Source organism: Trichosurus vulpecula, chromosome 3 (assembly GCF_011100635.1).
Source record: "Trichosurus vulpecula isolate mTriVul1 chromosome 3, mTriVul1.pri, whole genome shotgun sequence".
NCBI classification, from domain to species: Eukaryota; Metazoa; Chordata; class Mammalia; order Diprotodontia; family Phalangeridae; genus Trichosurus; species Trichosurus vulpecula.
Genome location: NC_050575.1, coordinates 110,980,434 through 110,997,196, shown reverse-complemented (window position 1 = coordinate 110,997,196; position 16,763 = coordinate 110,980,434). Strand labels below are relative to the sequence as shown.

Here is a 16,763-nt window from a genome sequence, read left to right as displayed (position 1 = left end):
ATGCATAATGTATCAGGGGAATACTGAAATACACAAAAGACTTGTACAGATTCAATAATTACACAGTGCTCCTTAAAGAAATAAAGAACTTAAAGGACTGGAGGAATATTCAGTGCTCATGGCTAGGCAGTGTTAGTATTATAAAAATGACAATACTATGGAAGTTTGCACTTTCAATGTTACATCAACCAAATTACCAGGGGGATCCTTTACAGAGTTTGATAAAACAGTGACAAAATTCATTTGGAAAAACAATCGATCTATAATATCAAGAGAAATGATGAAGTCAGGATAAAAGGGAAACAGCACTTCCAGACCTCAAGCTATATTTTAAAGCTACCATTATCAAAACCATCTGGTATTGGTTAAAAAATAGAGGCAGATCAATGGAATAATTAGACCAATGAGAATCAGAAACAATATAACTTGCTGGCGATTGCAGCCTCAAACAAATTAGAGTTTAGATCTTCAGGCACCTGAAAGAAGTGAGGAGGGTAACATTCTTTTGCAAGTCCATAGTTCCGGCAGGCTATTACGGTCTTGCTGTTGGGAGAATGGTATTGAGTGAGCTAAGTCAGGCATTAGGTTCATGGAGTTTTTACTTTTGTTGTGTTCTTGGTGTCCTATACCACGGAGACAATTGAAATCATTTTTATTTCTGGTGCTTAATTTGTTTCAGAAAGGCTGTGAGAAACAGAAAAAAAAAATCTAGTCCTCTATCTTGTTGGTCAAATGACCTTGAAGTCCATAATACTTTCAACTGTTTTGTGGTAACTGTTCTTCCCATTTGCACTGCTATAGTTGTATTTATTGTTTTCCTGACTCTGGTTACTTCACTTGTATCAGTTCATAGAAGTCTTTCCTTATTCTCTATATTCATCATATCTGTGGTTTCTTCTAGTATGGCAATGTTTCTTACATTCATGCACCATTATTTGTTTAACCATATCCCATTTGATAGGCACCTACTTTGTTTCCAGTTCTCTGTTAGGACAAAAATGCCATTATAAATATTTTGGTGAATATGGAGCCTTTCTTTTTGTCAATGACCTCCTTGGGGTATATGCCTAACGATGAAATCTCTGAGTCAAAGGGACATTTTAGTCACTTTACTTGCCTAATTTCAACTTGCTTTCCAGAACAGGTATACAGATTTGCAGCTCCACCAACATGTAATGGTTTGCCTATCTTTCCATAACTTTTCCAATACTACCCCAACACAACACTATACAACTAGATATCTTTTGTCATTTTTGACAATTTTCTAGGTGTGAGGTGAAAGTTCAGGGTTACTTTGATTTAGATTTCTCTTATCATTAGTGATTTGGGACATTCACACAATTGTTTTGAGAATTGTTCGTTCATATTCTTTACCACTCATCTATTGGGGAAAAAGTTTTTCATTTTGGATTGCTGTCCATGTATCTTGGATACCGAACCCTCAGAGATACTTGATACAAAAGTTTTTTCCCCATATGATTGTTTCCGTTCTCATCTTAGATGCATTAATTTTGTTGTACAAAAGCTTTCAATTCATGTAATCAAATTTATCTCTTTTAACTGTTATAACTGCCTGGTTAAAAATTTCCCTAAGGGGCAAATCTTAAGTAGTTTACCCCCATTCACTGGACGTACCAAGAGAGGACCTGCAGTAGGATCTTGGGGAGAGTAGCTTCCAGGGTAATCATCATCTTCATCCTCTTGTATCTGCTGGAAGGTTCGCTTGAGAGATTTCTTCTCTTCTGTGGCTATATATCAAAAACAATCAACAAAAAAAAAAACAAACTAAGTCATATAGTCTTAAATAAAATGCATTATTTCTTACATGAAAACTCAGGGCAAAATCTTTACAAATTCTAAAAAAGAAAAAGTTTAACATTTTAACAAATCATGTCATAGGTTTTTCAACTAGTCTCAGTGGTACACAGCACGAAGCAGTTTAGACTAACGTGAAGAAATAGTGAAAAAGTGGAAATTGTCTATTTAATTATAAAGCTTCATCATTTTACAAGAAATCTGACTGAAAGGTAAAATAAGAAACATCAAGCAAAGTGAACCTGACTGCAAATCCTGGCTCTGCCACTTATGTACTTTATCTCACTGGACCTCAGTTTCCTCATGTATAAGATGAAGGTGCTGATCTCCTAACTCTAAATCAATGATCTGACAATCCAATTTATCTAAATAATCCAATATAACTGATATTTCAGAGAGATCATTACTCCTTACACATAAAAAAGTTTTGATTGCTGTGGCTTTAAATAAATTACCAAAGACAACATATAAAAATGCATGGTTTAACAAGTTAAGCATTGGTCAAATATAAACATTCTTATTAGGTCTTTATAAAATAAGTCCAATTTCACTTTCAAATAAAAAAAATGACTGAGAAATGCAAACTAAACTAAAGCGTTCTGTAATTAAGCAAACTGCCCATGAGCCACTGAAATTAAACCTTTTTTGTTGACAATTAAAAATTTTAATTTTTCCCCATGTTCTGTACCAATTACTTTCCAAATAATTATTTTCACATTATGTTGGAAAGAAAAGCCAGAACTATTACATAGAAACAAATAAACTGTGATGTAAATTCACAGAATGAAGATACTATTTAAGTTTTTTCTACGATCCTAAAGATGCACTACTTGAAGGGTAATAATCTAACTTCTGAGAAGATAAAAGATTCAAAAAGCCATGGAAAATAAACCTACTAGAAACCATATTCTTTTTCTTTGGTATAGTAGAAAAAGAACTGAATTTGACTGAGTAAGGAGATTTGAGTCAAAGCTTCAACCCTGCTGCTCACTCGCTGTGTTGACCTCAGGAAACTCACTGAATATTTATCTCTAGAGCTCAACTTCCATATGTGTAAATGAATATACTTGTACTCCCTATCATACATCTTTATGTTTGGCAAAGTGCTTCGCAGAACTTAAAAGTATCACGGAAATATGAGAAATAATATTAACTACTACAGCAAAGAACAGCTAGGGGTAGATTGGAGATAGCAAGACCATTGTGAATGATCACATCTGTATTTCTGCGCAACAAAACTTCTTTCACATGAGCATGCTGAACATGTCATAAACACAAACTGTCAAAAAGAAACCTACAGGACTCCTTATTTGACTCTCCATATAAGCATATAACAAGTATGAAAATAAATTTGTCCACAACTGTTACCTTGGAGGCAGTATGGTACAGTAAAAAGATAAGTTGACTATGAAGTCAGAGGTCTCTGATGCTTATTATTTGGGAAGTCACTTACCCCCCAAAAGTATCAGTTTTCTCATTTGTAAAATGAAAGGGTTTTCAAACTTTACACCTATAAGCTTATGTTACTAGGAACAGCAAGAACGATGCAAAAAAGGACAAAGCTACCAGTCCTGATAAACAATGAGCCTGTCAACCTATTTATCCCTTTCCTCATCATCACTATAGCGCTTCATTTTGACAAACCTCACATCAATTATGGACATCATGTCATTGGACTACATGATCCTTCTATCTCAGACACTGACTGTTCCTTATATGACACCTGAAGGCTAATTTAAAAAAAATATTTAAACTTACACTTATCTCCATCTATACCTACACAATAATTTGAAACATCCTTGAACTAGAGCAAATGGGTATATGATATAGTCAAGTAAATCATTTGTGGTAAGTGAAGTGTAGAAACTTAACAGTGGTGTAAAAGTGGCCACATTAAAAAAAATTATGAGAAATCGCTACAATTTTTAAAAATCTACTAATACAATGACAGTACTCTATTTCCTCCAATGCTTCAGCACAGCACAGTGATCACCCTGGGCTATATTAGAAGGTAGGCCAGCAGAATGCCAGCCTTGCCCAATTCTACCAAGATGGGAAAGTCTCAAGTATAGGCCTAATAATGGATCAAATATCTATAGGTTGTAGATCAATCAAGTTCTCAATATCAGAGATATTACCAAATGACTAAGGTTTTTTTGAAAGGGGTTGTTGTAACCTGTACCAGTGGTAGAAGAACACACACCAATGAAATCAAGAATCTTTTGCATTATTGAAGAAATATGTATGCCATGCTTCACTGCTTTTTCAAAACATTTAGAAAGAGATTCTAATTTGTTTCCACAACAAACCTGTGAAACACCACAAGGTATTATTATTCACATTTTACAAATGAAGAAGATGAAACTTAATATATATCAAGTGACTTGTTCCCAGTCACACAACTTGTAAACGTAAAGGAAGGTGTCTTCAAAATGCCAGCTCTGCAGAGAAACCAAATCATAGCTTCAAATCCTTCTATAGGTTAATAGTTTGACCCACAGGATGACAAATTTGTGGATGATGTTCATCAGCCAGATCACCAGGAAGCCAGAAGGAGTACGCAGAGTCAAAGTAGACTGTAATCATAATCTTAACCCTCCCACCTGTCCACCTTTCTTTCCTCTATGAATTATGTCAGAGACTGGCTCTAACTCTAGACTATGGTTATCCCATATTTCCATTTCTGTGCAGCAAAATAAACCACAAATCCTAGAACTGATGCAATCTTTCTTAGTATAGAGAAAAGTCTGTTATTCGATCAGTTTGTGTTCACCCAACAAATATAAGACATACTCAAAAGAATAATAATCTAGCTTTGGACATCAAAGTTGTGCAGCAAAGATTTTACCTAGTTGCTAGACTCAAAATTATAGTAGCAAATGGTGATCTGAAGTTATGAGCAAGGGCTGTTCATTCCAACAATCACAGCTGTTTCCAAGTTCAGGTAAAAAAGTTAAGACATGCCTCATTCAATAAAAATCTTTCTATCAAGATTAAATATAGTAACATTATTATTGTTTTGTAGAACATACTTGCAGATGTACCTCACTTTACGCCGTAAATGTATGCCTAAAGACTTGAGTAGAAACCAAAGTTTTGCAATGGAATATCTCACAAGGACTAAATTACAAGCACCTAGGGGAACTCCGGGCAGAACCCCTTTATAGAATGAGTAATATTTTGTAAGGCAACTCACCAAGTCTAAGTTGCAGAGCAGGTGGTGATGTGCACTGGTTGAGGAAGTCTCCTGACTGGGAATTTCTTATATCAATTAAAACATAAATCTGACACCCCTCCCCCCCCAAAAGTCTACTTCTCTGATAGGACAAATAACCAGCTGTGGTAACAGAAAGCACGATGGACCAAAAGGCAAGACACCTGTGTTGTAGCTCTGGCTGCCTGCTAAGTAACTTCATTTCTTCAGCTTCCTATTTCCCTTGTCCATAAAATGTGTTGGGGTCCAGAGATGGGTGGAGGGGACTGGGTTAGCTCCCCAAGGTCCTTTCCAGCATTGAAATTATAACCGTTCCCCATCCTGCCTCAGCAACTTTATTTTCACACATAGCTTTTCTTTAAGGGGGGGGGGGGCATACCCATATTTGTAATATGGCTAAAATAACAAAAGGGGTAAAAGATATACATTTCTAATCAATGTGAACTGTGCGTATTTGGTAACTACATAATCTCAGCCACAGTTCCCAATACCTGGTGTCTATCAACAGTGGAAACAACGTTATATCATGAATTTCTTTAAACCACAAGACGGCAAAAATACCTGCTCCTGAGTATCTTATTGGAATGTTATAATAATTCAAATTTATAAAGTATTTTACAGTTTAAAGATTTCTTTCATCGTGACAATCCCAAGAAGCAAGCAGTACAAATATCCCCATTTTACAGATGAGGAAACTGAGGCTCAGGCAGTGAAATGACTTGCCCAATGACACCAAGCTAATAAATGTCTGAGCTGGGATTCAAACATAGGGCTTTTGGTTGTAGGTCCAGTACTCCTTCTGCTAAACAGCTTACAATCTAGCCAAACTGGCCACCTGGTTGTTTCTCAAATGTGCCTGTCCTTCATACCTAGAATGCTTTGGCTCTTCGCTCCCGTCTCATGAAATAAATCCCTTACTTCCTCTAAGTCTCAGGCTCAACTGTTGCTTCTATAGGAAGCCTCTTCTATATGGACATGTTTCCTTTGGCTGAATATAAGGTCCTTCAGAGGAGGGAATTTTTCATTTTTGTCTTTGTGCCTTCCTGGCATATGATAGGTGTTCAATAAATGTTTCCCAACCAGCTGATACACAACTCTTGCTCAGAAAAAGATTAGATTTAATGTGAATTTTAGAGCTAGAAGGGAACACAAAGGCCATCTAATTCAACTCATAACTGATTAAGAAGCATTTCTATAACTGTGTCCTAAAATGGTCATCCAGCTTATATTTGAAGAGTCAGTAAAGTACACTGAAAATAATAATAGATTTAGAATAAAAGAATGTGAGTTTAAATCTGCCTTTGTCACTAAATATGTGTGAGCTCTGTCAAGGCACTGAACCTTTCTAGGTCTCAGATCTTTTATCTATAAAAACAAAGGGACCAGACCAGATGGCTTCTGAGGTTCCTTCTTGCTTTAAAATCTCCACGAATGAGGGAGAACCCACTCTCATCAAAGGCAGCCCATTCCTCTTTTGGACAGCTATAATGGTTGGGAAGATTTATCCTATGTTATGCTGAAATCTCCTTTTCTGTACCTTCCTCCAAGTTTTGCTCTTTGGGGTCAAACAGAATAAGTCTATAATCTCTCTTGCACAAGGAAGATTCAAATATTTGCTCTTCCGTCCTCCCCCCAATTTGTCTTTTTTTAAAGCTACACATCCCCAGTTCCTTTAACTGACACTTCGCTCACAATGAGTGAAGCAAGGAATGCAGTTATTAATATTCCCTTTTACACAGGAGGTAACTGAGGCTCGGGGGCGAAATGACTTGATCATGTTCAATAAGCTGATAAATGACAAAGCAAGGATTCAAACCCAGGACACTGAAGCTGTGGGGCACCCAGCATAATAAGAGGGACCAGAAATGACATGCAAGGATGGGCTGACATTCAGGATGGATAAGAATAGGCCCATGTCATGAATACTCTAATAGTTGTCTTCAGGAATTCATTTATTCTGCTTGGCAGGAGAGTGAACTAGGAGAAATAGAAACAAAGTTGCAAGAGGGCAGTATAAAAGGAAAAACTTCCTAACAAGTAGAAAGTCCAAGAACGGAATGGGCTGCCTCACAAAGTAGTGCATTTCTCATCACTGAAGGGCTACAAAATGAAGGTTGGGAATGCTGCAATAAAGAATTCTATGCAGACTGGATCCCTTCAACGATGAAACTGTGCCATTTTCTATAAGGTTAAGTGACTTGTCCAAGATCACATAGCTAGTAAGTGTCACAGATAAGATCTGAATACAGAACTTAACTTTTTACAGGAAAAATACTAGTTCAAAATTATAAATAAGTCCTTCAAACCAATAACCAGAAAATGGTGACCCATAAACCACAAGAATATTTAACATGACACAATGTGCCTACTTCATCTAGTGCCATTTCCTTAATCTCTCAAATCTAAGGCTATCAGGTGGGGGAAAGAAGGAGAGGGAAAAAAGATGTATAAAGATGTACAAAATTGTGTAAAAGATGTATAAAATTGTGCATATTTTCTTTCACTCCATCCAAAATCTTGAAGCCCAACTACTATCTACACTACTGATTCAGGAAAACTAGTGCTGAGGAAGAAGCAGGTAGGGAAGTGATTTTCCTCTGTCTCCATGTTTGATGAATCCCGTTTTCCACCACCCTGGATAAAAACCAGGCTGTAAACATTTTTTGGGGGCGGGGCGCAAGGCAATCAGGGTTAAGTGGCACTTAATAAGTGTCAGTGTCTATGGCAGAATTTGAACTCAGGTTCTTCTGACTCCAGGGAGCCTGCTCTATTCACGGACCACTTAGATGCCCCTGGGTTGTCAACATTTAAAGCATATGTCAAAGTGACATTCTTAAGGGAGCAGTGAGTCAAAATAAAATTTGTTAGAATTCTGATAAACAGAACCCAAGTGTAGTACAGTTTAGAAACAACATTCATAAATTTAGAAAAGAAGCTGTAACCACTGGCTTGTCATCTTCAATATTAAAATAGAAAAGACTTTACATTTTTCTCATGCCTAATACAATTAACATATAAAATCAACAAATACCAAGTCCCTATCATTCATCTGGGTAACATTTTTGAAAAAGGAACAGGATCAAAGCCCTTTCTACAGCCACTCCTCCCCCTCCCCCCCAAAAAAGTTCACTTAAACAAAGAGGAACATTGCCTGTATTGCTATTTGGGTCCAGTTTCAAAACACAAAGGGAAACATAATACTGCCCTTCCAAGTCTAACATGGTTGCAAATAAGATTACAAGATTTAGAGCTAAAAGGTAGATTATCAAGTCCAGCCCCCTTATTTTTTACATAAAAAAACAAGAGCCAGAAAAGTTAAGGGACCTGACCAAGGTCTCACAGGGAGCAAGCAGCAAATCTGAGATCCAAACCTAAGTCTCTCTCATATCAAATCCAGCATTCTTTTCACTATACCCCAATACCACTTAGAGTCACAAATTTCCTCTGCATCATGCTTTTCAAAAATGCTTAAGGATACCACCACTGTTTAACACTAAAGTCCTTCTCCAAAACCTAATCATGGCATGGCAGTGACCCTGAATTCTTAAAGAAATCAAAGCTCTGGAAATTCTTGTCAAGGAGGGAAAAGCTTCAAAGTGTTAAGCGAAATAACTTCTTATGCAGCAAAAGAGGCAAGAGCATTAAGAAGAAACATGGAAACCTTCAATTCCATGGGATAAACACTAATATCTCTAAAACTCATAGAATATCATAGTTAAAAAAAAAAAAACTTCAGAAATTATCCAGCACAATTCCTTCATTTTATTGATAAGGAGACAAAACAAAAGAGGGAGAGTGGCTTACCCTAAGTCAAACAACTAGTTGGTGGAAGGGATGATAATAATATCCAGGTCTCCCAACTCTTATCTTAATACTATGCCCAGCATCCTGAGAATGTAGTAAAAGAGTAACTAGATATTACAAAAGAGGGTTTCAATGGGAAGTGAGGGATTTTTCAAATGGGAAATGACAGAGATACAAAAAATAAATAAAAGATTAAAATAAAACTTTTTAAAAAGCAGCTATTATGCAGGACATGATAGCACATCCCTATAATCCTTAAAATCCCTGCTACCAGAGAGGCTGAGGCTGATCACTTCAGTTTGGGAATTCCAAACTGCAGTACTACTAAATCTGGCACCAAAATGGTGACTCTCCCTCCCAAAGGGAATGCCTAAGAAGGGGTGAACTGGCCCAAATTTTAAGTACTGAGATTGGCCCATGAGTGGCTTCTGCACTCCAGCCTGAGCTACAAGTCTTAAAAAAAAAAGAATAGATATTATTACATAAGGATTCTGAAGTACTGCTAAAGTAATAGTGAAAGTGATGGGAAGACTCTGTGTCAAGGATGGAGTAAAAACTGGGAAGGAGTGTCGTGCTAATAAATGAAATGTTTAACAACCAGCTTTTCAGAAAGAAAAAAACATACCCACTGACATACTTTTAAGTTTAATCTACATTACTAACACTTTCAAGTCTAAACAATCAACAAAACAATAAACTAAGTCCGGATTTGAAGCATTTGCTGATTTCCAAGGTAAATGCTCACACTGAAAACTTAATCTGAACCAGCTAGAGCTGGCTCTAGCACACCCTGACAACTGAAGATAGCTCAGTTGCTAATATACTCCCATTTTCAGGAAACTTTTTTTTTGCAATAAAAGACAGCCTGTCTATTGGCTGCTGTCTGCTGTAGACCAACTTCCTGGGGGAACCCATTATCATAAATAAATGAATCTGTTTTCATAGGTGTCATTTTTAATTGGACAGTATCAAATCAACCTCCAGTGCTCTCAACTGAAGAAAGTTTTGGGGAGAGGGTGAATGAATGCAGATAAATTGAATTATAATGTATTAATTGTTATAGGAAATAGAAATAAATATAGCACATTGTGGTTGCCTTCAAGTGACTTAAACCTAGGTGTGGAGTCAACAAAACAGTAGAATGATAAGCAGTAATAATACAAGAGATGCCATAAGGCAGCATAAGCACAAAATGTGTGGTAGAGCAAATAAGTGCCACAAGAGTTCAGAGGAGGAAAGGAACCACTGTAGGCTAGTAGGCTACAGCTGTCAGGTAAAGCTTCACGGAAAGCAGTACTTGAGGTGGGTCATGAACGACATGCACTATAGAGAGAAGCAAGATACTTGAACAGATAGGAAAGGAAATGGTATTGTATACAGAAAACACAGACTGAAAAATGGCACTGGGAAAGAAAATGAGTTGTTTTTACAGTTGGAGTATAGGGTTAAAGCTAAAAAGGTGATTCTCCTAAGTCAGAGCTTCCATTCTATAAACTGTGGGAGAAGGGAGAGAGAAAGGGAACCTACTACTATTGATACAACAATCCTGTGAGGTAGGCGCTATTAATATACCCATTTCAGAGTTAGAGAAACTGAAGCAGACAAAGGTCAAGTGACTTCCCCAGGGCCACAAGGCTAGAAAGTGTCTGAGGCCAAATTTGAACTCAGGTCTTCCTGATTCCGGGCCCTGTATACTGGATCCACCGTATTACCTCACTGCCTCTAGGCTATATATGGATATAAACTATATTAATACCATTTTATGGGTCTAGGTTTCAGCTGGACTATATTGTTGAGGGCAAGGACCTCTAGATAACAGACTTTATCCTGATCTAGTACTTGGGAATCTGACTGAAAATATGCATTACTGCTTTATTTCCAAATTTGTCCCTACCAACAAACCATTGTACTAATGGGGACAAGAAAACCAAAGAGTGGTTTAACATGTCGGTTGATTTAACTAAACTACTTTTTTCCCTTTATTTTGTTTTTTGTTACAGAAGACAGCTTGGGGTAGGGGACATATATTTAGAAATGACAGTGATGTAAAAAGAAAAAAAAATTGTTACAACTGATATAGAGGAACTCAGAAAAAACAAACCAAAGTAACACAACTGGGAGAAAAAACAAAAAGTGTAACAAGGACTTGATTTCTTCATTTCTGGATCATGGCTCAAAAATATGCAAACACCTAGATCTTGGCCAGGAATAGAGTACAGCCAGCAGGGGCTAGTGAAAATATATATGCTGAGAGTCTTGAAAATCTAATCAAAAGGGCTTTAAAATGGAAAGGAAGGAAGAGTGATAAAAACATCTATGTATATCAAAGCTAGATACATTTAAAGTATTTAAAATACAGGAAGAATAGCAACAAAGATGCCCAGAAATTCAGAGGAAAAGAAAATCCAAAAAGGAATCAGCAATAAAACCCATGGTTTCACATGTCAACATGCAAATGCATAAAGTATAGGTAACAACTATGATAGAAAACTGGATTTCATAAATATCACTAAGATTGGTATGAAAGGACCCATGAATAGAATGTGGTTCTGGAAGGGTAAACAGTATTCAAAAAGGGGAAGAGATTTAGTATGCTGTAATAAGACATTTGTGTCAGGAAATCTAGGAAGCAGAAGAGAGAAGCATAGTAGAGAGCATTTAGGTAAAAATCAAGAGAGGAAGAAGCAGAATATTAGAGCACACAATAGACTGGACAGAAAGATGAAACAGACAAGGCATTTGGGAAACCTATCACAAGCCTGGCATAGAGGTATGATACAACAGTGATGGAGAACTTCAATTATCTAGATATCAGTTGGAGCTCTTTTTCTGCCAAAACCAGAGCAACTACTAATTTCCTTGCTTGCCTTAAGAATAACTTCGTTCTTTAAAAGGCAGAAATACCATCAAGGGGACCTGCACTTTTGGAGCTGGTTTCTCAATAGCAAAGAGAAGCCGACTGCAAGGGTATAAATGATGAGAATCTCTGTTAGGAAGCAGCCACTCCATCTTAGAATTTGTAACAGAAAAGGAAAGGAAAAGACATATACAGAATATGACATGTACACTAGATTTTAGGAGATTTGATTTCAAAGATTTTAAGAAAAGGAAACATAGGTTCTCACAAGGTTCAACAGAGAAAAAGTCAGCCCAGGAGAAATGCGAAACTCTCAAGAATAAAACTTCTTAAGACAGAGAAGCAATTTTTATGAGGAAGAAAAGGACAAATTGTCTAAAGAAACCAATGTGTTTCACAGGAAACTCAGTGACCAACTTTGATTTTAAAAAGATGTAAAGAAGACTGAAACAAGGGGAGGTAACCAGTATGAATACAAAAGCAAGGCATAGTCTTGAAAGAGCAGTGTCAATGACATCAAAACTCAGAATCAGAGGCTGGTAAGGAAAACTAAGGACAACAAAGTTCTTTGTTTGGATTTTTTTATTTGTTTTTGTTTTTAAAGCTACACTGAGAAAAAGAGGAGAATCAAAGGAGGACAGGACTACTGCTTGAGGCGGGTGGGATGAATATGGGAAGCAGTGCTGCTCAACTTTCATTCTGTTTCTCTGTCAAGGAGAATGAACTTTAGACTAGAGAGCACAAAATAAAAATGGACAAAAGGGAGTTGGAACCCAAGATAAGTCCAGAGAAGCTAAGATAATACCTAGCTAACTGTGATAAGCTCAAATCACTAGACCTAGACAAACTAAATTCCAAAGTAATAAAAGAATTGGCAAATGTGAAGACTGAGCTACTGCTGTCAGTGAGCTTTGAAAAACAATAAAGAACAGGAGGGAGGAAAGGCTAATGTCATTTAATTTTCAAACATTTTTTAAAAAGCAGAGGTTACAAATTATAAGGCACTGAACTTGACTTCAATTACTGGCAAAATCCTAAAATATACTAAAGAAATCTTTAGTGAACATCTGAAAAAGGAAGCAGTGATCACAAAGAGCCAACACAAATTTACCAAGAGCTGATCACAGCAGACTAATTTCATTTCCTTTTTTGATAAAATTTCTCTCACTCACTTTGAAACCCTTTGCATCTGGTTTCCAACCTACTCATTCAATGCAATCAATCTCTCCAAAGTTACCAACAATCTCTTAACTGCCTAATCTAATGGTGTTTTCTCAATCCTCATCCCCCTGGATCTCTATGAAGTCTTTGACACTGTCATCTCAAGTCAACAACATTTACTCAGCACCTATTGGGCTAAGGGCTAGGGATACAAAGGAAGACAGAAGACTTCTATCTCTCAAGGGGATCACAGTCTAATGGTAGAAAAAATATGTAAATAACTATATAGAAAAGAGAGATACAGAAAGGATAAACAGGCCACTAGCAATAATGGAATAGGAAAAGGCTACTTGTAAAAGGTGGGATCTTAGGTGGGACTTGAAGAAAAACAGGAATTGGGAAGTGAGGAGGAAGAGAATTCCAGACATGGAAGACAACTAGTGAAAATGCCTGGAGTAGAGAGATGGAATGCCATATTCAAAGAACAGAAAGGAGACCAATGTCACCGGATCACATAGTATGTGGAAAGAAGTAAGGTAAAAGAAGACTGGAAAGGGTTAAAAGACAGAGGATTTTATGTTAGATCCTAGAGGTAACAGGAAGCCACCAGAGTTTTGCCAGGGACTAAACATGGTCAGATGTTTAGAAGGTGGCAGGAATTAGCAACTGGATACAGAGGAGTGAGAGAAAATAAGAATCAAAGGAATCACAACACAGATTGTGAGCCAGGGTGACTCCTCCTAGACATCCCCTGCTCACTAGGTTTTTGTGAAATTATTCTCTCCTGGTTTTTCTTCTACTACACACACCTTCTCAGCCTCCTCTGACAGATCTTCATGTAGGTCAAGCCCACTAATTATGGTTAGGTGTCACCCAAGACTCTGTCCCTGATCCTATTCTATTTTCCCTGTATACAAGAGCTAAGTGATCTTATGAGTTTCCATGAGTTCAACTATCTATGCAAATGCTTCCCAGAATTATTAATCTAGTCCTAATGTTTCCCCTGAATTCCAGTTCTATATCTTAAATTGGATGTCCCACAGGCACCTCAAACTCAACATTCCCAAAACAAAACTCATCCTTCCCCCAAAATCCTCCTCTCTTTTGCAACGTAACTATCACTGTTGAGGGTACCATTATTCTCCCAGTCCCAGGTGTTTATCTTGGACTCATTACTAGTACTCACGCCACATTTCCAATCTGTTGTCTAAGTTTTCCCCAAAGTGAAGGTCTGATCATGTTACCCCCTCCCTACTCAATATTCCAGTACTTTTCTATTACCCCCAGGATGTTGTTTGGCATTTAAATCTCTTCATAATCTAGTCCCTTCTTGCCTTTCTAATCTTCTAATATACTTTACTCCCCTCTATAATCTAGCTATAGTGGCCTATTTGCTGTTCCTCACACGTGATATTCCATCAGTACATATGCACTGGCTGTCAACCCCATAACTAGAATGCTCTTTGCCTTCTTTACTTCCCCTGGCCTCCTTCAAAATTCAGCTCAAATCCTACTTTCTGAAGGAGATCCTTCCTGGTCCTGTCCTGAGATCAGTTCTTAAATAAATTGACTGACTGAATACACACACACACACACACACACACACACACGTATATGTGTGTATACATATACATGTATATATGTGTATGTGTATACACATAATCCATTAGAATGTGAGTTCCCTGAAGGCAGGGACCATGTTTTTGCTTTTCATTTTATCTCCAGCACTTAGCACAGAGTCAGACACCTAATAAGCACTTAATGCTTGATGACTAACCAACTAGACTGGTAAATCAAACACTACAAACATGCTTTTCCTAGACCTTAGTTTGAACATTTGACAAAATTTCTCATACTATTCTCATGGACAAGATGGAAAAGTATAAGCTAGAGAGCAGTAACTAGTTGTTTTAGGAATTGGTTGAATGGTTGGACTCACAAAAGAACCATTAATTAGTGACACTGAATGATATGGAATTAACCCATTAACAGGTTGAATTACTAGAATACGCACTAAGTTATAATTATATGTAAAATATGGTGATTTGGTTCCAGTCCAATGGAAATATGCAATGAAATTTTTTAAAGTAAGTTTTTTATCTGTTCATTAACATAACAAAGAATAAAAATGTATTTCTGATTCAAGTTTATTATAGAGTAGTTATAGAAAGCAAAATTTTTAAAAATGACAGAATATCATACCTAAAGATAAGCGTACACTGATGATATGATGAAAGCATCACTATTGTTATTTAAAATATTTTGGCAGTATACACTGAACCATCATCTTCATAATATGTTCGTAGATGCTAATAGTTTTATATACATCTCAGCAAATTTGCATGCTCATATTTTCACACAATGACCCAGGGCCTTATCTAAAATCAGCAATGCTTTAAATGCAGTATTTTCCAACAGCTGGGCTAAAATAATTTAAAAACAAGTCTTCAAAAACATCTTTAGTCACCCTTGCTTAGGTATTCTAACACTAAAGTGATAGATGGTTGTAACCTTTTAGAGCACAAGGATTTTGAGATTGATGAACAAACACTTGTTTTAACTTAAATCCTCCTCCTACATTACCTCCCAATAAAAATAGCTGGTGATCCTTGGACACTTGAAGTCCCGGTCAAGCTTTTTCTTTCTTAGAAATATAAGTTCTTTATGCCCAAAGGGCTATAAAACTGTGCATACCCTTTGACCCAGCATTATCAATATTAGGTCTGTATCCTAAAGAGATCACAAAAAAGGGAAAAGGACTCACATGTACAAAAATATTTGCTTTTTGGTGACCAAGAATTGGAAAACGAGGGGATGCCCATCAATTGGGGAATGGCTGAACAAGCTGGGGTATATGAATGTAATGGAATACTATTGTTCCATAAGAAATGATGAGCAGGTGGATTTCAGAAAAACCTGGAAAGACTTATGCTGAGTGAACCAGGACCAGGAGAACACTGCACACAGAAATAGCAACACTGTGCAATGATCAACTTTGATAGACTTAGCTCTTCTCAGCAATGCAATGATCTAAGACAATTCCAAAAGACTTGTCATGGAAAGTGCTATCACATCCAGAGAAAGAACTTTGGAGTCTGAATGCAGATTGAACCATACTATTTTCATGGATTTTTTTGTTTTTTGTGTTTTTTTTTTCTTTTGTTCTGATTCTTTTTTCACAACATGACCAATGTCTTGAGAAGGGGGGAGGTAAGAAAGGGAGGGAGAAAAATTTGGGACTCAAAATCTTACAAAAATGAATGTTGGAAAAAAAAGTGAATGTTGAAAATTCTTTACATGCAATTGGAAAAAATAAAATACTATTAAGTGCAAAAAAATACATATACACATGCGTGTGTATACATGTTCTTGAAGTCGTTTCCAAAATAAGCCTGTTTCATTCGCTTTAAAAATTTGTTCACTAGAATATCATCCACTTTCTTCAATTATTTTCTTCAAAACACCAGGATATTTTAGCAGCTCTATTTCCATCTGCACTAGCCACCTCTTTGGTAACTTTAACATTATACAGTTGAACTTGATTTTTAGAGCAATTAATCCAAAGCTTGCAGTAAAACTTCATTGACTATCCGTTTTATTTCTTTTTCCTTCTACAGCCTTAAACTTGAAGCTTTTATCTGAATGGCTGCTCCACTAAGAGGAATGAGTTTTTTATTGCAATCTTCAATCCATAAAACAAAAAGATGCTATATTTCTAACACTTCTTTTCTAGATAGCTGTATGCAAATCACCAAAAACTGATGCAACTTTATCTTTTTGTTTTACCTAAATGTTTCAGAATATTCTATTCCATAGATTCCAGCATTCCAACATCTCAATCTATTTTAAAGTTACTACAATCACATTCATACTATTCAATTACAGCAAAATGTTGCTCTAATGTAGTAGCAA

General features: G+C 36.6%; 1 protein-coding gene across 3 annotated transcripts in view; it reads right to left on the bottom strand.

Moving 5' to 3' along the window:
* The window catches only part of RPRD1B (regulation of nuclear pre-mRNA domain containing 1B), an 83,543-nt gene that overhangs the window by 46,255 nt on the left and 20,525 nt on the right, over positions 1-16,763 (bottom strand). For all 3 annotated transcript variants that reach the window (XM_036751725.1, XM_036751724.1, XM_036751726.1), the window contains exon 4: positions 1,636-1,748. In XM_036751725.1, coding sequence (XP_036607620.1) covers positions 1,636-1,748 — 113 coding nt within the window. The remainder of the gene's footprint in view (positions 1-1,635; positions 1,749-16,763) is intronic.